We start from the raw sequence: 23360 nt of genomic DNA, 5'->3' as shown, positions 1-23360 counted from the left end.
GCGGAGGAGACGAGGAGTCGTGGTCCACTTGCTGCAGATTGATGAGAAAGGAAAGTTGAACCTTGAGGGTTCAGTGCAGAGAGTTGACTTCTTCGCTATTGCGCATAGATTGCTGCTAGACCATCGCTAGACTGCCACAGTCCGTCGTAGTATACATGCATCTAGCAGATAGTTTGGTAATGATTGACAGAGACTAAGGCTTATTGGGTTCTGCTGTCGCAATATAGCCAATCATATATTTCTATAATCTGCAGGCTCCGCCCTTTGACATCCGTCCCCACCCAACCCGGTCTTTCGATTACATTACCTTACTAGACTGTTTGTATTATTGTAGTTCATGATGGAACTTGGCGCAAATTGCGATTCTCACCTTCATATGCTCATGAATAATACACTACACACTCCACATGTCTAGCTTGCTTTTCATTAATTAATTTTTATTGTGTCGTAGAGTCAACTATCAACAAGGGACATTTTAAAGTGTTCCTGTTGCGATCCAATTGCCTCAGAAGTCAGAACTTAAATATTGAATTATAATACCACTAGGCTAAAATGGTGTCAGTCTAGGGTCTCATATCCATAGTCATAGTGGTATTATATATTTTAACATTAAATCAATCGCAAGAGATACTCAGAGTACTTTGTAGTATGCGCTCAGAGGTGTCCAAGAATGTACTAATGAGAGGATGCTGGTTTTATCAGCTAGCTCCTCTGTAATTATAATTGGTGCTCCATTAGTGCATAAATGATTCCAAAGTGGCTTCCAAATGCCGCATCTGAGGTTAGTACTCCATAGTCCGTAATTTGAGCCTAAGGTAGTGGTTGTGCTGATATCGTTTTATCTGATTCAATCCTAAAGACTAGGACCGGCTTCCCCTCCTTGACCCCTCCATCGCTTGATAGTTGCTCCGATTAGTTCGCTATAGAAGTAGAATGCTGCAGAACCCTGCAAGCCATAGGCCTTAAACTCACCACTGAATATAGTTTTGTCTTTAATTTATACATCTCAAATTGCCTCTAGACATTCGCATCATGGGAAGCCACTCTCCCTGGGATATTCCTTTCGATGAACTCCCCAACCCTAGACAAGTCTGGGTTGGGGAGCCGGGGAGCCATGAAGAAGGACTGGGAAAACTCGCCATTTTAACCCCAGAGGTGGTGGCCAAGGCAGCGGCAGCTGAGATCAGGACCGGCCGACGAGTGACAATGAACTGGGATATGACGAAGCTTGACTATCCGAATTTGAATCGGCAGCCCTGCAATCATCAGATCATTCCGCTGCTTGGCGGAGTCGCGTTTGATGATATCTATACAATGAATCCTCGTAGGTCTTGCCAAGCTTCGATTCAAATCTGAGACTGACGGTCATTACTCTAGAGCAGAGTAGTCAATGGGATGGATTAAGGCACTTTTCGCAGACTGTCCCTGGGCAGAAAGAGCGTGTATTCTATGGTGGCACGACGGTTGAGGAGATCAATGACCGTAAGAACGACCGAATCGGTCTGCAGCACTGGGCAAAGGAGGGAATTGCAGGTAAGCTTCAACACGCATGCGAATAGTACTGGTTACTCAGTATGAATGCTAGGACGCGGAGTTTTGATCGACTACGCGACATGGGCAGAGAAGAAGGGGATCAGATATACCACCTTCTCGACGCACCAGGTGCGCTTGTCGGATATCTTGGAGATTGCCAAAGAATGCAACATCACATTTCAAAAGGGCGACATCCTTTTCGTGCGGGTTGGGGTCTCCAAGGAATGGGATACTATCATGACCGATGCGCAGAAGCAGCAGTATTCGGATAACCCGAGCCCAGAGCATGCGGGAGTTGAAGCAACCACTGACGTGCTTCGATGGCTGTGGAATACTGGGTTTGCGGCGATCGCTAGTGATGCGATCAGCTGGGAGGTGAGACATGACCGTTAGAAATAAGAAATATGTGGACTCGGCTGACGCAGTGTAACATGACAGGTCTATCTGCCCCAGAATCCTGATGTGTTCTTGCATGAGTATGTGCTTGCCGGATGGGGAATGCCAATTGGTAAGTCAACCGCATCATCGCTGAGACATGGAGCAGCTCAGAGTGGAGTGCTAACGGTTGATGTTTCTGATAAACAGGAGAGCTTTTCGATCTGGAAGCGCTCGCGCGCACGTGTCAGGAACTCCAGCGTTGGAGTTTCTTCGTCGCGTCGGTGCCCTTGAACATGCCTGGTGGAGTGTCTTCTCCTCCAAATATGATGGCAATCTTTTAGATTATCTACCGGTAGGGAAGAATCGACTGGTTCTTTAGAAAGGTTTGAGCATGCTAGACTACCTAAGGCAACTACGTAAGGCAGCGGTATGACGTGTTAACCACAAGCCCTTGTAGGACATCGAGGAATGACAACTAATAAGTCTAACATGAAGCATTGCATTCATGATGATGCCCCTTTCTAGTTCCTATACAATCCGAAACCGATATATAGAGTAGGCTAGTCGGTCCCACGGAGCACTACCTTACCGTTCGGGCTATAACTAAATACCGCAGTAGATGAGCACAGTCACCGGTCCACTTCCCACTCATGGTTGACACTATCCACTAGTCTGTTTTGATGGTGCTTTGCAACAGTCAGAAAGACCTTCCTGTCCTGAACAGCTAGAATAGGAGAAGTTCATTCAATTTCTCTATTACTCCAAGTGATAACTCCAAGTGATAGCTGCAATTGATAGCACCAAGTGAAACCCCAAATGCGAAACCGCAATCAGACACCATGGAACTTGCCGTGGCAAAATCACAGCGACAATCTTCCAGTACTTTTACGTCTGGACCTGCGTGGCATATAACGGGTCCACAGTATCCCTGCAGGCTGAAAATTTTTAAACCGCCCCAGACACACGACTGGAACTCGGCGTCAGAACTTACCTCGGACATTAGAACAGACTCCGGAGTTGACACTTGACTGAGACCTGTTTCAGCTAGGGATCAAGATGACAGTTGTCAATATTCCCTACAGTTCAAAGTAGTAGTAGTAGTGCAAACTGATACACTAACCTGTCAACCTGCTTCCAAGGCCTACGATGTGATCCTCTATTGTAGAAGCCGGAAAAATGACCCCAAGACCACGCCTTCCTCATACAATTGTGATGGTGAATCCGAGTGATCGACAGACGTCATGCGGACAAGAGTTTATCGTCCGAAGCTAGTCTTAATAGCAGTGTGACTACTGCTGCACTTGAAATTTGTGTATTTCTCAAGAGAACAGTGCTGAGGATATTGTGCATAGAAAGTCACGTTTGAATGCTGAAGGTAGAACATAGTTATCATAGTTATCACAGTATATGTGGAAAGTATAAACTGAGCGAATTTGACGGATTATATCTCATAAACTCAGGTAAATTCAATTCCAATGATCGACCATCATCAAAGTTACTGCTGTAATACCAAAGATTACTGTTACATCCCTTGCCATTCACAGCTCACAATTCTTTTCCCAATCAGGAAAGGTCATTCCCTAGGACACTGCGGCGACGGCAAGTGGGCTCCGATCCCCTCTGTGGGGTAAGCTGATATCATGACTGCCCTATTGTTGGCCATAGAAATCATCGTCGTAAACTAAGTAACAGGGGTATGAACCATGCATGATAATGCCTTTGTCAGAGAGACATCAATGATCATCGCCTTGGTTTAATATCCTTTTCTTTTTCGCTTTTTTGGGGCGGGGCCGGGAAGTGGTGGCTTGCTGGTGGCTTTTTTCCTCTTTGCACCTTGTGCTACCATGGTTCTACTATCTCGATGAACCATCTAAGTAGAATAGATCTCATCTCAAATGCATGGGAATATATCTTATAGATAGGATTGGGTCTCCTATAAGAGTGAAGTTCGATATATTAACAATATTGTAGCCTTGTAGGGCGAAGGCCAGAGACTCAACAAAATTGACCTTTTCGGTCGTTTCCACGACTGTTTAGCCCTGCTCTGAGCAATAATCAAAACCCAATCAATTTTTCTTGGTTGATGGCCTGAAAGTTTCGTCTCAGCGGATAAACCCGTCTGGCTATCTAGGCAGTCTTCGCCGACTAGGGAGCCTGAGACCGGCCGAGTCCTGTCCGAATATTAATATTGACTGTCGGATGGGAATACTACCTTCCTATGTGGACTCCATTAAATAAGGTAGTTCCTGGTAAGTTAAACGTCCTGCCGTATATGGTACACGGTCAGAACTCTTAACTACTCAGAGCATTGTTCAGTATGCTCAGGTTCTGACAAGAGGTAGATCAATCTCGTCCCTGCTGCCTTTGCTGACAGTGCCTACATCCTATTGTAGGAATTCACATGTCGGTAGGAAACCTGACAGAGTGTGGCTCAAATATAAGTGTATCATTACACTAAATCCTCACTTCAGTTTTGATGTATAAACTAGATCAACACAGTATTTCTACTTGTATGATCGTCAATTCCTTCATGTATCATCGTACGCCCGAACTGCAGGAACATTTCCAGCTAATTTCTGAAGGAACAGGCCAAGAGCTTCCGTGTCATCGTCGATCGTCAAGTCTACCGTTCTGGTGGTGCTCGACAGTCCAGGTCTCTCCCGATGGTCAGGGGTGTGGAGATGGCAACTGCCAAATCGATCTTGAAGAATGGAGAATCGACAGAGGCAACGCTCTTAGATGATAGTCTAGCGCATCCTTCATAGGTGAATTGTAGTCCACAGTTCTGTTTCATACAAATATCACTCGTATGGGATCCATCAGGTCATAGATCCCTTTTCTGATGTTCCTTTCTTTTCCGCGCTCAAGATTTCCTTAACCAGGGCCAGATTTAGATATCGTATCTCTTATTCAAGTGTACCCTGGGGGAGCCATTACCATGGCTCTCGCAGTGATGCTTGAGCGAGATGTGGGCGATTCCGTGGACAGGACGATGCAGAATTGGAATACAGCAACTCAGATACTATGCATTGTGGCCATGACTGTATTCTTTGGTTTGCGCGTCTACACTCGAATGTACATTCTCCACGGTTTCGGGAAGGAAGACTGTGCGTGGTCAATAATTGTTTAACCAAATGTGAGAATACTGACCATCATACAGGGACTTGTATGGGCGCTTGGGTATACAATTCCTCAACAGTTCGACTTACGACTTATCCATACTGACGTGGTTGGGAGAGATAGTTCCTTGGAGTCATGTACTCTATCATCGCCCTCATCAGTTAGTATTTGAATTTCATATTGTGACTCGGGCAGCTAACAGCTCGCAGTGGGACATTACGGAGGTGGACTACACCAGGATGATGTGCCAAACTCCTACCTGATCCCTTTCCATAAGGTCTGATTGCTTCCCCCATCTCTTACCAGATTCAGTCCCTGACCTCAACCACCGTAGACCGTTTACGTGACAATGGTCATGTACGGACCGACGGCATTCCTGACCAAAATATCACTCCTCTGGATCATGACCAGGGTATTCAGCCCCTACCGCAAAGCAGTCCTCTTCATCTACATCTTCCTAGTAATCATGCTGCTCTACTACATCCCCGCCGTCATCGTCAAGATCCGCATCTGCAACCCGATTGCGAAATTCTGGGACGACACAACACACGGCACCTGCCTCGACCAGTCGGCAATTATCCTCGCCGACGCAGTCGTCAGCGTCGCCAGCGACTTGATCATCCTCATCCTCCCGCTCCCGCTGACTCTGAGTCTCCAAATGTCCATGCGGAAGAAGCTGCGCGTGATGGGCATTCTCGGCGCCGGAGGCCTCGCCTGCGCATCCAGCGTAGTCCGTCTCATCCTCATTCTCAAAACCGGCCAGTCCAAGGACGGGACTTATTCGTTTATGCGGATCAATATGTTTGGGTGCGTTTCGTCTTTTCTTTTTTCGCTCTGCTTCGTTTCCAGCCATACCACACAAGCAACAAGCAACAAGCACTAACAAGCGAATTTCCTCTCGCAGAAACGCCGAAATCGCCATTGGCGTCATCTGCGCCTGCCTCCCAGCCCTCTCTGCTCTGCTCAGCCGTGTCCTCCACGAATACTCCAGCAACAAAGCAACGCATACCTCCACGCATGAACTCAGCAAAGTGACGAAGCAGAGCCGGCCGGACAGGAGACTCAGCCGCAGCAAACACCAGATGAGTTACTTGGATACCGCGTCCGATCAGGAAATTCTCATGCACAATGCGCAGGGGGACCCTAAGATCGAGACGTCGATTCGGGGGGATACGTCGTCGCGTCGGATCGTGCCGTCGGAGGCCATGGGGATCATGAAGACGGTGGATGTGTCGACGTCGGTGACGACGCACTAAGCGTCTGTTGGTAAGGACGGCAGGCGTTGACTTTTTTCGGGGACGTAAGGAGGTACAGGCTTCACATTGGTTAATATTGGCTACGCGGATGATACCCTCACACCATTTTATTCTTTCTTTTTCTTACTTCTACCGATGAACATTCATTACGGGCATGTACTTATCTTATACACGAGGATTGAACATACTTTGGAAATGAAATAGTTAATAATGACTCCTTCTGCGCCTGCCAAAGAGTAAGGACACTGGAATACCAAAAGACTGGTCTGAAGACTCATCCGCATGGAGGTTGTTCTTTACTTCGGCACGATCTCCGATTTCGATGCAGATCGGATAATCAAGCCTCTGCACACCTGTGAGGCGACTGATATAAACTATACAACCACAGGCTGGGAGCAATGGTAGGTTCAGTCCGACCTTAGTTCTTAATCATTCGTTGTAAAGCCAGCTATGGAGTAACTCCGGTAGATGTTACGGCCATCCTCCCGAGGCAATGGATGTATGAAAGAAATACCTCGCAGGATTGGCATTGTTTGTGTCGTTATCTCGCCACATTTAACTGCGACCAAGACCAGTACCACCTTGAATTTGTACATGTAGATTTGAACATCTGTGGATCTGATGGGGTTGGATCACCCATGGGAGAAAGGGGTGCAGACGGCAAATGCTACGATGGAGACGACTCGGGAATCGGCATTGCACCGCGGTGTCTCCGCACGGTTGACCCCTCTTTGCTTTAGGCTTTAGGTATATAAATGTCCCCTTGTCTTTTCCTTTGTTTATACGCGAGATACGCTGTAGGACTGTTAATCTATCTCGGTTTAAGATACGCTGCAATCAAAATGGCAAAAGCTCCGGCCGGTGCCCGTCTTCGGGGCAAGGTTGCCATTGTAACAGGTATCCCTTAGTTCCTTCAAAGCACCAATGCAATACCGTGAAGTCCGTGCAGTCTCGTTAACCAGGCATAGGAGGAGGCTCGGGCTTCGGCGCAGCCATCTCTCGGCGCTTCGGTGAGGAGGGCGCCAAGGTCATTCTCACCGATATCAATGTCGAGAACGGAGAGAAGATCGCCGCACAAAATCCCGAGAACCTGCTCTTCCGCAAGATGGACGTCACGAGCGCTTCGGACTGGGACGAGGTCATGGATCTTGCCTTTGCCAAATTTGGTCGGTTGGATGTGCTGGTCAACAATGCCGGCACCACATACCGGAATAAGGTGCGGACTACCAGATGAACAACTGCTTGCCTGTACCGACGGGTGATGTCGGTCTGAATCCTATTGAGGTGGCCCCTAGCTGACGTCTGTGCCCTACCAGCCCACTTTGGAAGTCACCGAGGAGGAGTGGGAACGTGTGTTTAATGTCAATGTTCGGAGCATCTTCCTTGCATCGAAAGCATTGATGGGGCGGTTGATCCAGCAGGGCCAAGGAGGTTCTATGATTAACATCTCCTCCACTGGAGCTTCGAGGCCACGACCGGGATTGGTGTGGTACAATGCATCCAAGGGTGCTGTTTCCAATGCATGGCTCCCGTCCTTGACTTTTGTCGAACTCTACCAGCTGACAACGGTAGGCCACCAAAGGGCTTGCGGCTGAGTACGGCCCCCACAATATCCGCGTCAACACAGTCTGTCCCCTCCTGTCCGGGACGGGTCTGTTTTCCATGTTCACCGGCATGGAGGACACGCCTGAGAATCGTGAAAAGTTTATCGGGAATGTGCCCCTCGGCCGGTTGACCGACCCAGATGATGTGGCGAATATGTGTTTGTACCTTGCGAGTGATGAGGGCAGTTTCATCAACGGCACGGAGATGATCGTCGACGGTGGCAAGTGTATCTGATCTAAAGTGAATCATCTCGGTCCGACGAACTTCGTCGGCGGCCACATTTTCAAGAGTAAGGCCATGTAGCCGGATCCCATAGTGACATATCTTCTTCCAACAGTCCCATCATATGCTGGTTTCCAGAAAACCAGCTTCCCAGTTGTGTCTGTGGTATGGCACCAGCCGGAAGGTCTTGTCCTCCCATACTGTTCTCAAGTACAGGCATAGATCTTGCTGCCAAAGAATCCGAAGCAGCAGTATTCCAACGGGGACCGCCGACTCCTGATGCAGGGGCCAAGCCAAGAGCACTCAGATATGTATCAAACTCCTGACCCACAGACGCTAGATCCTGGTTCTCCTGTATTTGGGCCTGTGCTCTCGCCTCTACATATAGCCTCGCAACATTGCCGAGGACTTGACAAAGACTATGTAGTTTCGTGATTGCCTCGGAAAGGAAACAGTTCGGTGCAAGTGAGGAAACAAAGTCTTCTAGTCTCGCGAGATCGTCTCGAGAGGAAGCCTCAATGACGTGACAAAAGAGAACTATGAATGGGACAAACGGGGAGTAGAGAATGGACCTGAAGAATCATCAGAAAACGGACCCCCTTTCATCGAGACAAGCCAAGAGACACTCACCAATGCAGATATGAGCATTTCGTAGCCTCGCTACTTTCCCTCAAACTTGTCATGCAAACCTGATGCGACTTCAATGCAGCCCGTGCCGTCTCTATGCATTCGGGTACAAAAGTGGTGGTGGATTCCCCTGATGCAGGAATCGCTCTGTATATTAAAGTCAATATAGCCAACCTGCTGACTTCATCCGATTTAATCAAGAAGCCTTCAATCTCCGATACAGGACTAGACGACCTTTCGAGCTTCTGTGATCCGTCAATCAAAAAGCTTCCCTTGTGGTAATTTGATCTCCACCGGATGCCTACCTTGAATGGCTCCATGACGGCCACTTCCATCTCCGACGCCAATTGACGAGCACAAAGTACCCTTTCGCGTTCCGGTCCACTTAGAGCCGCCGGACTGTACAGCTGCTCATAGACCTTTCCTTGGATCTCGGCGACTTTCACCCATAGATGATACATTGTTCTCCAAGGTTCGTCGACTTGGTGCCCTCCTAAATCCTCAGGGATGGTAATATCATAATCCTGTATAGATGATGCACGGCCTAGCCTGAGTGAAAGACCCTTGTCGAGACAGTAAACACACAAAAAGAGCGAAAGCGCTTTTGTTTTCTCCTTGTCGCTATACTGATTCATCGATGGACTCCGATGATATCCAAGATTCTGACACAGCCGAGCTGCATTTGACGTCAGCGTCCAGGCAAACGAAGGTTTTGATATTTCAATGGCATGAATAGCTGAGAGAAGAAGCGGTTAGTTGAATTGGCTGAGCAAGGAAGGAGCGAATAGCCTACTCCCAACGTAAGAGCTTCAATTGACTCTGGTCTTGCCGGCATCAACAACGTCAAATCTGCTAGCACGGTTTCAAAATTTTTCCGACAAAGGCGGATGTACTTCTGGTAATCATCTCCAATCTGTGGACTTTCTGCAAGGAAGCTATACTCAAGAAAGATGTGATACAGACCGCAATTGACTACCATGAACGTGGCGTCGGAGTAATCTTCTGTTGCAAAGTACACTTCGCGGCATTTCTGGATGAAGTCGTCAACACTGAGGAAAGGAAAGTAGCATGCGAAGGCAAAAGGAAGCTTTTCTAGCTATGGGTCAATCTCTGCCACGCTTATCATGCAATGCTTAGAGAAAAGTACCTTTTATTTGGCGCAAAATTGGCAGAACCACCTGCATTGGGGGCATGATCAGATCTCGCAAGTTCGAAACCCGACCGCCTTTCTGATTCAGTAACGGAACGTCTTTTAACGAAGACCCAGGTGGATGGCTCTGCATGTTTACGATCTGTCTGAGCGCCGTGAGCGCTGCATTGATTTTCGGGGTAGAAACTTGAGACGCGCTTCGCGAAACGACTGTTTCTAGAAACGCACTTGCGTAGGCGGAATGAGCCGCGAGGGATGAGTTGCCCTCAAACCCAGTAGCAGACTCATGTTCTAACGCGGCTGTGGTATTGGAGGCAAACCCAGATGTATCTGGAGTCATTTGCTTCGAGATAGGAGTCGCGTGGTAGCACGGCTCAGCAGTAGTGGGATTGCGAGCAAGGCTAGATTTCAACTCAAGAAGGACTTCTTCAATGTTGCCTAGACGTTCCTCGATAAGATCGATCTTCTGCTCGCTGTAGCAAGTCAGACAAGAGCACTGACAGGGCCAAGTGCTCCCTACTTACTACTGGCTGGAAATTAGAACCCGCCTGCGATCCTCCTTGGGTTTCTGCCCTGCACCTGTTGAGCGGCAGACAATTCGTGCACTGCGACAATTCGAGCATGGCGATCTCTTATCGCAGCGTACCTGTCGACAGTACGGATGGTTAATTCAAAAAGAGCAATATAATGCGACCCCAAGAGCTCAGGCATCAATTCTACTGTCAGCATACCTTTCTGAGACGGCATTGGTCACACTGCAGCTCGTTAGCAACATGCCAATCCCTTGTATACTGCCCTGCACTCACCGCGCGCTTGTTGAGAAGCTCCTTACTGTCACCTTCGGCTCCCTCGGCCTCCATTCGTTGCTTGTCAGCCATATCGACTCCTAGAGAGACTAGTATCTTCGTCGGCACTCAGCACAGTATGAGATAAAATAGTCTTCTTATTGTCAAATGTGAATTGTGTTGCCTTGGGTGTTGGAGGACAGTGGCGTCGGAACCCGCGGACTCCGAAAGAGCGCGTCACTTGGATTATTACTTCTGCCTTTTTGGGGTAACCACTCTATAGCAGAGCCCATTATTCTTAACGGCGATCACTCTGAACGGAATTCACTATGTCAACTGCTGAAACTACACCAAACATATCATCACTGAGGTTGATAACGAATCTATGCGGGGACATGAATACACTACTCGATTCCTCTTCGGCCTGCCCTAAACTGAATTGTTGGATCAGCCAAAGCCCGTATTCAAAGGCTATAGTTCCATCGATCAACTACAGTCACTCTGAATGCGGGAAAAATTAACACATGTATCTCGAGTAATAACCACATCGGAAGAGAAGAAGTATCCGTTTGCTCATTTCCTCGTTAATGCATTGGTATTTGGTCTCAAAAGAACTGTATCGCACTCTATGTCTATACAAAGCCATCAATTGTGACTCTATCCTTATTCCATATAAATGATGAAATAAAGCACAGGAGACCCCTAGCTGGCCGTCGCTCTGTTGGGTTTCCCAAAATATGCAAAGTCTATTCTATGTCTCCTCGCGGTATTGTACGCGCATCCGGCATCCCCGTCGCGATGAGCCGTCTTGAGGGGCTCGTCTCTGTTCCATGCTTCGTGCCTGGCGCAGGTTGCGATGATAACACCGAATATGCGTCGCTGTCATCCCATTGCATCGCGGCGAATCGTCAAGTGTGTATGCATCGTGACTTCAGCCAAAGAACAGGTCTCGGAATCATTTTTTAATTCCAATCACGGCGAGATTCCTAGGGCTCTCGCTGTATTCGAAAACTGGCTCAACCCAGCAATCCTTGACGGAGTCATGCTCACGCAGGAATTGCCACCTGTCCACGACGATGAGGGCCTCGACGAGTGCTGAACTGAAAGCCATCAGAGCCCAAGTGACGCTAAGATGCTTCTTTCGGGGCCAATATTCCGCTTCATAGCGCTTCACTTCTTCCTCTGTAATGCCGGCCATCCCTGCCTTGACCCTCTCTCCATTGTGTGGGTCCTTGCTGAGCTTCGCCACTGCAGCATGGACGTATGCAGAAAACGACGTAAAGGCGGCCTTTCGCAACGAACCGACAATCAAAGGATTTCCTACCGCATCAGGACCGCCAGTCTCCAAACCATAGAGATCCGTCGGGTTAACAGGTTTCTTTACCACCCCACGGTCGACAAATATGCGCTGGAGAAGGGCTCGGTAGAAGTGCCGCGTGAAGAACGCTTCGCTATCTTCTCTGCCCCAGTTGTAGGGTGCTTGTAGAGACATCGAACGTGCGGTGATATTCAGTTTCACGCCAGTCCCACTGACATGTTTATACGATTCCAGTCGTTTCGACATGGGGAACCCATGAGGATCATACGCACAGGCATCTTGAGTCAAGCGGGGATGTTGAGTGCGGAGGATGGGGAGCTTGTATGTGGCCGGGCCCAGCCTCTCAGTTACCAAGTTATAGCAGCATCCGATCATTGCGATAGCTTTGACAGACGGATTGAGAACTAACGATCTGACACCATGATGAAGAAGGTTGCCACATGAATGAAGGGAAATGACCATGACGTTAGGGTCATCTGCCTTTCCCTCAGACCTCGAGTTTCGGTCAACGACGGAAGCTTGGGAGCCTTGGGTCTCCAAAGATCGAGATTTGACCACATCCTTGATTATAGGCTCCAGGTATCCGTCTCTGATCTCGTGCTCAATGTAATCCATAGCGCCTTTGAGCACAAGTTCATCTTCTTTCTTGCCCACAAATTTCTTGGGCGGCCCATTCTTGTAAGGGCTAGTTCCCCACTCGTCCGGTTGGATATCAATGTCCAGCAAAACATTGAAAACCGTGCTATCTTCACCGTCACCGGCGCCAGGCTGGGTGGAAGCATCATTGGGTACGTTTTCAACTACCTCCACCTCAGGAGTGGATGGCGTCGTATCCTGATCATCCTCCAAGCCCTTGCGGTTCCTCCTGCCATTGGTCTTGTAAACAATTCTCTTCTGCTTCTTCGCCAGTTTTGCATGAATATCCATGCCCTTCGCGCCACTGATAAACTGGTGTTTGCGTTCGATTGCAATTATATGCCTATTGTAAGGAGGGCTTGCCAGCGTCCGTCCAAGGTAGTTCTGGCCTGATCCGAAGTCAACAATATGCGATATATCCTCGCCCCTTTCTTCGGCAACGGTGTCACATAGATCATTAACGTATTTGGAAAAGTGCGCAACCTCGTGATATTTCTTCTGATTCATTCCCACCGCAAGATGGTGAGGTAGCGACACCTTGCCAGACTGTCTTGTTGTGAAATCTCTCCCCAGACTGAGACGACGGATCTGATGAATGTATTCCAGGAGGTCGGCTGCAGGGAGAGGCTGCCCTCTCCAACGAGCATCTGCATCCTGACTCGTGTCACTTCCAGAAAACTTGCGACTCTGCTGCAACAGCGGCGGTATATCTTCTCTCAACAACAGGTCTAGTATATCTTGAATGTCGTGCTTTTCGAAGAATGTCCGCCAATGCAGTGGGAGAAGTGAATCGTACAAATCTGGTTCGCGAGTCAGAAAGTCCAATATATGTACACCCCCGCACACATGGATGAATAGCTCAGACGAGGTCGTAAAGGACAGGAGGGCGTCAACGTAAGCGTCAGGATTAGTCCACTCCTCGGGGAGTGGGAGCGGTTGTGGGCGCGGCATGCGTGCGCTGAATAAGGAAATAGAAGTCAGATACAGATCGCTAAGGATGTCGCATAGCACTCATGAAGCCGCCAACTAACTCCGATTGAGTTTGCAGGCTTCTTTTTTGACTTGATGATTTGGAGATGGAGAAATTGCGGGGAAACATTTACAACTTTTCCAGAAATTTTCTGCCTGAGGGGAAATCACCGATCGGGTTTAGGCCGAGAGAAGTTTAATCGGAAGTATGGAGACAGTTCGTCCACCAGCAGACAGCCGAATCCGATATCTTTCCAAGCCAGTTTGCCATCAGTCTCGTTATCATAATGTCATTTACAAAGCTGAGAATCCAATGTACTCCATATTCTCAGTATTCCCTTCTGCCTCACGATAGCGCCTACTCCGGGGCTTGTTCCGACCAAGCCACTTTAACAGCTAATCGGCGGACTATTGAGTCTGTCAGGCAATAGTTGTTGTCAAACTGTTGATCCTACTGTATGTTGACCATATTGGAAGAGCTAGCACTTTAGCTTTCAGTCTCGATGTTTCTTCTGCTCCGTGTGATATTGCAAGGGAGCCGTGGCATTGATGAATCTCGTTACGAGGATCTGTTCGTTGTCACAACGTGAGGCGTGGCCGAGCTGCGCTTCTCTGAAGAGAACTCAATTTCCCCACGGCAAAGGCCTACTGTCTGCGGGAGTGCGGGTAAGGGTCAGCTTTGGTTTTGAGTTCTCACTTTGAAAGTTGACCAGTCAAGCTGTGATCGTCTGACGACCCGCATAACATACCCAATCCTTCCGACAGACGCATAACAGCCAAGACCATACTCAAGTAACTCAACGCGTCACACCGTTATGATCATTTGCCCAAGTACACTATACACATCAGCTCATTATCCGCTTACTGCAAGGGGGGGCCAATGTGCTTGGCCACCTTAATGGATATAGCTGCAAATCTTGAGCAACCATGTTAGATCTTGGGCACCTACATAAGGGGACTTCAGTGTCAAGCTAAGATATGACTTTGTAATCTCTTCTCTTGCCTTGGGATTGAGAAGACCAAAGCATTGTGCTAATCTTGCAAACATGCAGCAGAATTCAGATGCGGAAATGGTCACGACAAAAGTGTCATTCGGCCATGTCGCCGATGTATATTCCAAATCATCATAAACGGAGACATACGCACGGTCTTAAACGTCCGCCTTGTCAACAAATCGACATATGAGACGATTGGATCACTCGAGCCGCATATCTGCCGCTGGTTCATGCGCCTTCACAATATCAATGCTTTTGCTCCTCTTATCACACTGAATCCGCAGAAAGGCGGCCAGCGACCTGTCACAGTCTACACACTCCCAAGATTCATTTACCGTAAACATACCGCAAGTCAATTAGCACAGCGTATCATTCCCTCTGTATGGGGCCCGTACATTGATGACGGAAATCCTGAGATGGATTACAATGCTGAATTGAAACTCGCACAATCACTGGAACGGGGATTACACGTGCTCTTTCACTTTGCGGACGCCTCCCATGATACAGAGATGCCGCAAGTGAAAGATGGGGAGAAATCAGCTACCCATGGTCCTGGGCGGCGTCTAGTACTGACTTGGGCATCCGACCTGTACGACGACCTCCTAGAACATAGGAGCCAATCGATGACTTTTGATAAGAATTTCGATCATATCTACACAGTGTTGGAATGGGGACATGTGGAAGCGGAAACCGGCAGAAAAAGGCTTCGCTTGAGGAGCTATCTTGATGAACAGAATGAAATTGATTTTCACACTGCTCTACGAATGCTGCGGGAGCTAATGGAGCGCCTGCTTCTCAGACATGGCCCGAAGAATTGGTACCGCGATGCAAAGAACGAGTACAGCCTGGTTTCATGGTTCATCCTGAAGCAATCACCCAAAACGTTAGCGAAGCTTTTTCTAAGTCCTCAAGACGAATGTTGTCATCTGGATGACAAGACTACTGATGCAGGCGTCAGAGAGTGTCGCTTTGCGGATCTCTTGGACAGTTACTGGGCGGAGTGGAAGAACGACCTGGAGCTGCGATGTCGCGATTGCGACTGTAGACGCCGCGTCCGGAGCTGGAGCGTGAAGCCGGCAGTGGTTGACGCTCGAGGGCGGGAATTCAACCGAGCAGCAGAGAAGTATCTAAAGGAGATGTGGAGTCAAAGACATATTGGTCTCCACCGTGCTTTTACCATGGGTTACTTCAGTACATTCTGACACGTTGGTCACATAGATATTACCTAGACTATAGCGTTATCTTGCTGCAAGTTGATTGAAATTGGGGGATTGGAGAGATGTCACGTGAAGATGCCCGACTTACCGCTGATCACACCGCCGAACCAACCGTATCCAGCTATCCGGACTGGTGTCAATAACTCAAGCTCATCCAAACACGACGTCAATAAATAACACATTTGAACTAGCAAGCGGCCCTACAGTTGCTCTACTTAATCTTTATCTGTTGCGCTTTTGATATACCCATATATGCAACATGGATAGTGCAGATCCTTTCCTCCAAGTACAAGCGTAAGCCTGACTACTTTCCCCGCGTTAAGTGACTCGGCACAGGAAATCTAACGCATTCGCCGGCTATAGAGACGTCCTATCGACGCTGCAATCTAGCAGGCCCCTTTTCTCCTCATACCTCCGTATCAGATCTCTCGCCAAATCACCATCAAATCCAGAACTCCAACAAGCCCGCTCAGAGCTCGAGGCTACGCTGACAGACCTAACCGCGGATCTAGACGACCTCGTCGAGAGTGTCCGCGCAATCGAGCAAGACCCGTACCGATATGGCCTCGAAATTGAGGAAGTCGCACGCCGACGAAAGTTGGTGGACGAGGTTGGAGATGAGGTCGAGAAGATGAGAGAGGAGTTGCAGAGGGTCGTCACAACCGCCGACACAGTTGGCGGTACTAGGGCAGCTACAGGCTCTACGTCGGGACTGCCCAATCCGGCCGACTTTGATAATGTTCTGTCTCCCTCGGCGGATGATCGAGGGGACGACTACTACGCTGCCCTTGAGCAGGAGCGGCAGATGGAGCTGATGCATGAACAAGATGAACAGCTGGACGGGGTATTTCGGACCGTAGGCAACCTACGACAACAGGCAGATGATATGGGCAGAGAGCTGGAAGATCAGGCAGTCATGATCGACGAGGTGGATACATTGGCTGATAGAGTTGGGGGCAAGTTGAGCAACGGGATGTCACGGATAAAGCATATCGTGCGAAAGAACGAAGGTAAGTGTGTACTCTGTCTGTTCGTCAAGTGAAGTTCCACAGAACGTAGTCAAAAGAAGTCAACTAATCATTTTTGGTTCATTAGATACAATGTCTTCATTCTGCATCGCGGCTCTCATCTTCGTCCTGGTGCTACTACTAATTTTGGTAATCGCATTGTGATTAGAGATCAGATATCCACCCATGGGCACGAAAGTAACGAAATGGCACTTTTACTTCAAAAATCAAAGCAGGACGTTGAATTTAGACCTTGGCCTTCTTGCGGGGCCGAGAGTTGTCTTCCTCGTCCTCTTCATCTTCGAGTTCATCCTCATCGATTTCAGAGTAATCATCGCCGATCTCAAAGGATTGTCCTGAAATCGAGTCAGTTACACGATCGCATCGTCTTTACAGCAAAGTGCCTTACCATAATACTTGTGAGCGTTGGGCCACAGGTCCTCGGCGATAGCGATCGCAAGGTCCTCGCCGTCAGGGAAGATCTCGATCTCATCGAAGGAGTCTTCTTCGTCGTACTCGTCGTCGTCATCATCCTCCTCATCGTCGAATTTCTCCCCCTTAAGGGCCCTCTCGAATCGCTCATCATCCTCCTTGTTGGCTTCCTTGGACTCTTCGGCGGAGACAACATTGCCGCGATAACCAAAGAACCCGAAGAAGCTAGTTCCGGCGGGGGTGGGGAAGTCTTCCTCGTCCTCATCGTTATCTTCCATGGCAGCGGCCTCGAGCTCCTCCATCTTGTTGGCGAGCTTTTCGAACTCGGGGAGCTTCTTGCGGTCGCCACCCTTCTTCTCGGCCTCGGCCAGATCACAGGCAGCATCGAGCAATCCCTTGGTCAAATCCATGCCTTCCTTCCAGTTGATGCGAACTGGCTCAGAGACGAGGCCTTCCCATGTCCTGCGCTTGCCCTTGGGAGTCTTGGTGATCTTCTTGCGCCAGTAGAACTCCTTGACGAGCTTTTCGTTTTCGAAGAAGGGGTTCTCCTCGCCGGTGCGGAACACGAAGGTGAAACGAAGGCTTCGGGGCTCGCCATTGCCCTTCTCGTCGACTTCGAATCTCTCGACAGTGAGGTCCTTCAGGGCAGAGCCCAGAACAGCGGCGTCGGCGTGCTGGATGTATTCGTCGATCTCGGCGGGGGCGTGGGAGAGGACACGAACCCAGAAGTCGTCCTGGACCTTGGAGATGATTTCGCTACGCTTCTCCCAGAGAGGGCGGTTCTCGACAGCGGACCGGCGCACTAAACGGGTCAGTTTCATGTGCTCAGACGAGGTGGACAAGTAACATCCCAAGGGGAGATGAATGGCGAGGGCAACTTACAGCGCTCGGTTTCAGCGCGGATGAATCTCTGCTCCAGGAGCGCAAACTCCCGCGCAACTTTCATGGGGATCTCAGGCATCTCAACGCGCTCAGAGAGCGACTTCTGACCGTTTTCGGCACTCATGATGACCGATAAGGATGAGGAGCGATAAGCTAGGAGAAAAGGGGGTAATGAAGGAGAACTGTGAGGAGATGGGGTATAGGGGTATAAAGCAATCAATTGAGCGGATTCCAAAGATCAGGCAAGTGAGAAATCAGTTGAGGATGGGATAGGGGAAAAGTTGGAGAAGAAGGGGTAAAAAAATTTCTGCTAAGGTAGACAATCGCAATAATTCCTGTCCGTGCTCGACTCGGCGGATGGCCGCTTTAGGGTCAGGTGATGTCACCGCTGGAGCTGTTCCTGACTAAGGGACAGAGCCAATCAGAGGTACTCATCGCTACCTCATATTTAGATGAGAAGAATGTGAGGAATGTTACGTTGTCAGAGTCATACCAAGGTACTCTGCATACCTCTTAATCTCTCTTCTAATCCCGAAGATCGAGTCCAAGTGGATTCAGCTAGACATCAACATAATGCCCTGGTATACACAGTAACACATCACATCTCCATGAGAATCGGTCTGCCTGAGATCCATTAGTATAGACTTACTTTGGTTTGAGCGATAGCAACCAGACTCGAAACCATAGCACTCATCAGACTACCCAGAATACAAGTCCAAGAAAAGAACAGTCATTGTACTAACCCCTGCCTACTTGTACAAACTAAAGAAGTACTATACAAACACCCAAGGCGTCTCATCCCATGGATACAGAGAGAGACATGAACTTAGCTCGAGATTATATTACCAAAAGCCACACGCCACACCACACGCAATGATCGACATCGGAAAAAGAAATGAGGCAGCTCGGCACCTGACTAAACTATCACTTATGGATCTTAGACGGGCGTTGCTTTTTCGCTTATCTTGACTACATTACATTGGCGCTACAGATAAGCACCTTGCTTACTTGATCTAGATCTTGCGGGGAAATGCGCCGTGGGCGGAGGCGTCTTGAACTGGGGCAGGCTAGGTCTCCGGGTTATGGTATTCTACTGTTCGTGATGTAGATGCATGGAGGATGTATTTGAAGTTTAGATTGAAGTGAAAGATTCAGCCGTGAGCTATCTGAGGCCAAAGTGAGAATAAGTCAAGGTTGACTGAGAATGAAGAGTACAATTTAAAATGAAGAGCCACAACAGCCACCAAGATGAGATTTTGGTTACCAAACTCCAGAGGGGAATATAGTACTTAATAAAAGGAAAAGAACTTTTTGTGGCAGATCGTAACCGCAGCCATATCTGCGGTCGACTTTTCATGAGTCAGTCATAGCGCAGAGGAAGAACATTAAATAGAGAAAGAGATTTCGCGACATCCATTTTCATCCAAGCACACGGTCAGTGAGGGCTCTCAGCACGCTTATAAGCTGGGCGCAACGCTGCATTACTGGGTGCATGGCTCATGTTATGAGAGTCTCCAAGAATTAGATGAAAACCCCGTTCGCCGGCAATGCGGTTGAAAATAAATTGTGAAAGCGGGTAAAGGCGACAATGATGATTAAGAGGAGGTGAGACGGAGAGAGAGATAAGGATGGGGCACAGCGTCGTTAGCGGCGCAATAGACGATGCAACCTCCGTATCGAGCCAATCGGGTCTCATTCAGCGACTGGACGCGACGGCCTAGGGGTATACTTTTTTCTATCAGCGGATGACAGGGGCGCGCTCTCAACAGGCACCCCGACGGTGTTCTCAACTGCCCAATAATCTTCCAATGCGACAGTGATTGCACGTATGGAAAATTAGAGCAATGATTCAGGTTGCGCTTTGTATCACAACATCCAGTCTAGCCCGTTGGCTTCCTCTTCTACTGGGAACACTTCTCGCGCATATTCCTCCATGTCTCTCCAGCCCTCCCACAGCTGCCGGGCCTCGTCGGTGACTCGAAGTGAGACGACCCCTCCGGGGCCCTGCATCATTCCCGCCCCGGCGCCTTTACCATTGGCAGGCCCCAGCCCCTTGGGCGACCCGGCTGCAGGACGAGAGAACTCGGGTTGAGGAAAATAAGGCGCGTTGTACTGCCCAAAGACCACCTCGATGGCTTCGAGCTGTTCCCGGTATCCGGCAGGAATGTTGACTTTGATTTCAACCTTGGGGATATGAACGTAACGACACGGACGATTCAAGGCGCGCGAGAAAGCTGCGCACACCTGGTTTGGGGATAAGGTCTCGAATGTAAGGGCGATCCTGTGCGACAAAAGAACCATCAGCAACTGTCTCCCATGACCGGGGTATTCTCCCGGGTAACCTACCGATGACCGTGCCACTTCTTGGGCCCGTCCATGAAAATCTGAAGCAGCGCGGGCCCCACGTCGTGTTCGGCGTCTAACCAAGGCAATGGAGTGTCCGGGTCGAATGGCGCATGCCATTCAAAGCTCCCGTCCGGCATGAGCTCCATCTGAAAGAGAGGGTATGGTAGACTTGTGAAGTTGTTGTTGTAAATTCCTGCATACACAAAGGTTGCAGGCAGTCCAAGTTGTCGGATGTAGTTCTCGACGGTGAACTTGGGAGCCCATAGGGGTACGGGAGGCCACGGGCCATGCACCGAGTGATCTGGCATACTGCTGTAGATGTAGTGTTGGATGGTACCTGCCCGTTTCGCAGCGTCCGCCAGCGCTTTTCCAATCGCGACCTCATCTCCCATTTGTGATGTTGTGTTGATGAACGCGAGGTTGGCGCCTTGGAACAGGGTGTCCATCAACGCGGTGTTATTGAGCAGCGATCCTTGGAAGAGTGTGACATTGGGGAGTCCCTGCAGCTCCTCCGCTATGATTCCCTTGAGGGAATGGATCTGAGCTCGTACATTGTGACCGACGGCAGAAGCGACGCGGATAAGGGAGGCAGCCTGACGGCCCGTCGCATTCACGACGGCAATGGTTTTTCTTTGTTGTGTCATCCGGAGCGCTGATCTCTGAAGCGGGAAGGGCGACAGTCAGACGGAAGCGACGAGCTCTTCAACCCCCAAGAACACTGTCGGCTGAAGGGAGATGGGCGGAAATAGAGAATGCGGGGTAGAAGGAGGTGGAATGGGAAGCAAGTCGGATGATAAGGCGTAGGAGGTCTGACCCGATAGAGTAACGGGTGAGTCCGGAGATCGGAGACCGCAGAAGATGGTTTGGAGTAGGACTGGGGCGGTTCTATAAGGAAGACGATGGCCCATATGATAGTTCTGTGTATGAAGATTGACTCTAAGAGCCTTCAATCAGTATGTGAAAAGAAAAGGAAATCATCAACCCCAAAGGCGCCGCATAAAAACGAAGAGAGGGCAAGAAGAGGAAAAAAAGTCACGGTGGGGTAAATGGGCGGAGGAGGAGGAGGAGGAGGAGAGGGGCAGCAGTTGTATAACTAACTAGATAGTTGATAGTGGGAATCAATTGATGCCCCTCAACGTGGTTCTTGCAACAACCATAAAATACTGCCGCAATCAGCTGAGCTAATTGTGCAATGAAATAATAATAGATAACGGTTGTATGTCGCTCCCAAGGTGGTCTCCTCTGTGCCCCCAAGGTAATGAATGATTATGGTGACGTTGAATCCGTCCGATGCTGACCAGGGCCCAAGCGGATAAGTATACTACTATATCTACTCCAAAGAATAAAAAATCATTAATACTGTAAATTAAAACTAAGCAAATAATAAAGCACTCAAATGGGTCACGCACTAGAATTGATAGGGGAAAAATCAGCACTCGCAAAAAAGACTCCAGACCCCGTGAGCAAAAAGTAGAAAATTTTCAGAAATAAAAAATAAATGACGCTGACCGTGGATCCAGTGCAAAGCGTCTGTCGGTTCCGAGATTCCCAGCCCACTTTTTGATGGACTGATGCAATATAAATGTTCTTGTCCTTATTCTTTGTTCTCGAGTAGAAAAGAGATCTTTGGGAGTAAGTATAGGGGGTTTCTGGCTGTAAATGCAGAAATTATTGTTGTAGCACACACCGGGCCGGTCTACTCTGCGATATGTATGGAATTCTGCCAGTGACCGATGCTATCCATCTACAGAATGGATCAAGACTCTAGCGTCCAGAGTCTCAGACCTTCCCACTAAGAGTAATACTAGAGAAACTAGTCACTGGTCTGGGTTGGGATCGTCTGGGTTTGCCAACAATTATTTACTACTGTTATCTACTAGTAGAAACTTCTAATAAGAGAACGAAGGAATCACAGAGAATCCTCTGTCGTTGTCCCTCACCATCATTTTTCAATGTCATTGAGTGTCACCAATGCCTCCGATTCAGGTCCGAACCACTCAAACTATCGAGTAATAGAATTCACTCCATCTGTTTACTATCTATCTTTGATCTGGCAGGATCGAACTTGCCTAAGGTATCTAGCCCCTGACTGAGAAACGTGGGCTGGTAAGGTAGCCGCTATGTTGATTTTTCGTACCTAAGAGTGCTAAGTCGAGTACCTTACCTATCATTCAAGTAAAAGAATCCACATGGTCCGATTGATCAATGAATCTGGTCCCAAGACGGAATGACACCGACGACAACGCACCGGATGGCAGGTGGGCAGCATGAACAAGACAGGAAATTCGAGTCGATGGTGCATGATCGCAATAACCGCGCTTTGAGGCAGAATTCACCAGAATCTTCACTACTACCGAGAAGTCTGAGATGCTGGCTGAATCAAGGCAGTGGTGGTGGCACTTTGGGCCATACACATTCTTTTAATTTACGTAACTCGGGATGCACTGTGATGCTCAGGGATAATGGCAGAGACATTGCCGATGCAACTTTGAAGTTTGGAGTTTGGAGTAGAGCGGTATCCGTAAATAATATCACTGCTGTGTAGGGCTTGCCATAAGAAATAATAGCTCTTTTGACACTGGCATTATTCATGCGCCAGGAATATATGCTTATATGCGCATGTTTCTTTGATGGTTGTCCGTATTCTGCTACAGAGTAATCGACTTGGCGGCCAATCAGAATTCAAGTCTATCCTATGGCGAGTCATTGAAGACTATTGCAGATTATTTTGACCTCAACCTCATTGAATTGATATGTGCTAGGCAGAGCATATACAGGGTCCTTCGTTCTCGTGCCTGAGAGTAGGAGGCCAACGTCCAAGCTGCAACGTGGGTTACACGTTTGGACCCTCTTGATACGCATACTCCATCGATAGCCAGGCT

The 23360-nt window shown here is 48.8% G+C and overlaps 9 protein-coding genes across 9 annotated transcripts; 5 read left to right on the top strand and 4 right to left on the bottom strand.

Annotated features, from left to right (window-relative positions):
- Positions 1-1032: 1032 nt before the first annotated feature.
- Positions 1033-2252, top strand: Aspvir_004759 (uncharacterized protein; the record flags this gene model as incomplete). Its single annotated transcript, XM_043267981.1, has 5 exons — positions 1033-1324; positions 1378-1533; positions 1586-1908; positions 1972-2041; positions 2119-2252. 5 exons carry the CDS (start codon positions 1033-1035, stop codon positions 2250-2252), a joined length of 975 nt encoding a protein of 324 aa, XP_043123916.1.
- A 3128-nt stretch (positions 2253-5380) lies between these two features.
- Positions 5381-6287, top strand: Aspvir_004758 (putative integral membrane protein; the record flags this gene model as incomplete). Its single annotated transcript, XM_043267980.1, has 3 exons — positions 5381-5388; positions 5443-5838; positions 5936-6287. 3 exons carry the CDS (start codon positions 5381-5383, stop codon positions 6285-6287), a joined length of 756 nt encoding a protein of 251 aa, XP_043123915.1.
- Positions 6288-7129: 842 nt separating this feature from the next.
- Aspvir_004757 (SDR family oxidoreductase) lies at positions 7130-8126 on the top strand (the record flags this gene model as incomplete). The annotated part of the gene is made up of 4 exons (XM_043267979.1): positions 7130-7184; positions 7256-7503; positions 7604-7798; positions 7860-8126. The coding sequence occupies 4 exons, from the start codon at positions 7130-7132 to the stop codon at positions 8124-8126; spliced, it is 765 nt and encodes a 254-aa protein (XP_043123914.1).
- Positions 8127-8175: 49 nt separating this feature from the next.
- Positions 8176-10769, bottom strand: Aspvir_004756 (putative C6 transcription factor; the record flags this gene model as incomplete). The annotated part of the gene is made up of 8 exons (XM_043267978.1): positions 8176-8686; positions 8745-8986; positions 9047-9477; positions 9663-9833; positions 9889-10364; positions 10416-10537; positions 10623-10646; positions 10698-10769. 8 exons carry the CDS (start codon positions 10767-10769, stop codon positions 8176-8178), a joined length of 2049 nt encoding a protein of 682 aa, XP_043123913.1.
- Positions 10770-11631: 862 nt separating this feature from the next.
- On the bottom strand, positions 11632-13581 carry Aspvir_004755 (uncharacterized protein; the record flags this gene model as incomplete). Its single annotated transcript, XM_043267977.1, has 1 exon — positions 11632-13581. The coding sequence occupies one exon, from the start codon at positions 13579-13581 to the stop codon at positions 11632-11634; it is 1950 nt and encodes a 649-aa protein (XP_043123912.1).
- A 996-nt stretch (positions 13582-14577) lies between these two features.
- Positions 14578-15796, top strand: Aspvir_004754 (uncharacterized protein; the record flags this gene model as incomplete). The annotated part of the gene is made up of 2 exons (XM_043267976.1): positions 14578-14585; positions 14662-15796. 2 exons carry the CDS (start codon positions 14578-14580, stop codon positions 15794-15796), a joined length of 1143 nt encoding a protein of 380 aa, XP_043123911.1.
- Positions 15797-16070: 274 nt separating this feature from the next.
- On the top strand, positions 16071-16983 carry Aspvir_004753 (SNARE domain protein; the record flags this gene model as incomplete). The annotated part of the gene is made up of 3 exons (XM_043267975.1): positions 16071-16105; positions 16175-16821; positions 16907-16983. The coding sequence occupies 3 exons, from the start codon at positions 16071-16073 to the stop codon at positions 16981-16983; spliced, it is 759 nt and encodes a 252-aa protein (XP_043123910.1).
- An 81-nt stretch (positions 16984-17064) lies between these two features.
- On the bottom strand, positions 17065-18256 carry Aspvir_004752 (histone chaperone napB; the record flags this gene model as incomplete). Its single annotated transcript, XM_043267974.1, has 3 exons — positions 17065-17174; positions 17228-18052; positions 18133-18256. The coding sequence occupies 3 exons, from the start codon at positions 18254-18256 to the stop codon at positions 17065-17067; spliced, it is 1059 nt and encodes a 352-aa protein (XP_043123909.1).
- Positions 18257-19998: 1742 nt separating this feature from the next.
- On the bottom strand, positions 19999-21122 carry Aspvir_004751 (NmrA family NAD(P)-binding protein; the record flags this gene model as incomplete). The annotated part of the gene is made up of 2 exons (XM_043267973.1): positions 19999-20413; positions 20479-21122. 2 exons carry the CDS (start codon positions 21120-21122, stop codon positions 19999-20001), a joined length of 1059 nt encoding a protein of 352 aa, XP_043123908.1.
- Positions 21123-23360: the final 2238 nt, after the last annotated feature.

This window comes from Aspergillus viridinutans (genome assembly GCF_018404265.1).
Source record: "Aspergillus viridinutans IFM 47045 DNA, scaffold_2, whole genome shotgun sequence".
NCBI classification, from domain to species: Eukaryota; Fungi; Ascomycota; class Eurotiomycetes; order Eurotiales; family Aspergillaceae; genus Aspergillus; species Aspergillus viridinutans.
This window is presented reverse-complemented; position numbering and strand designations above follow the sequence as displayed.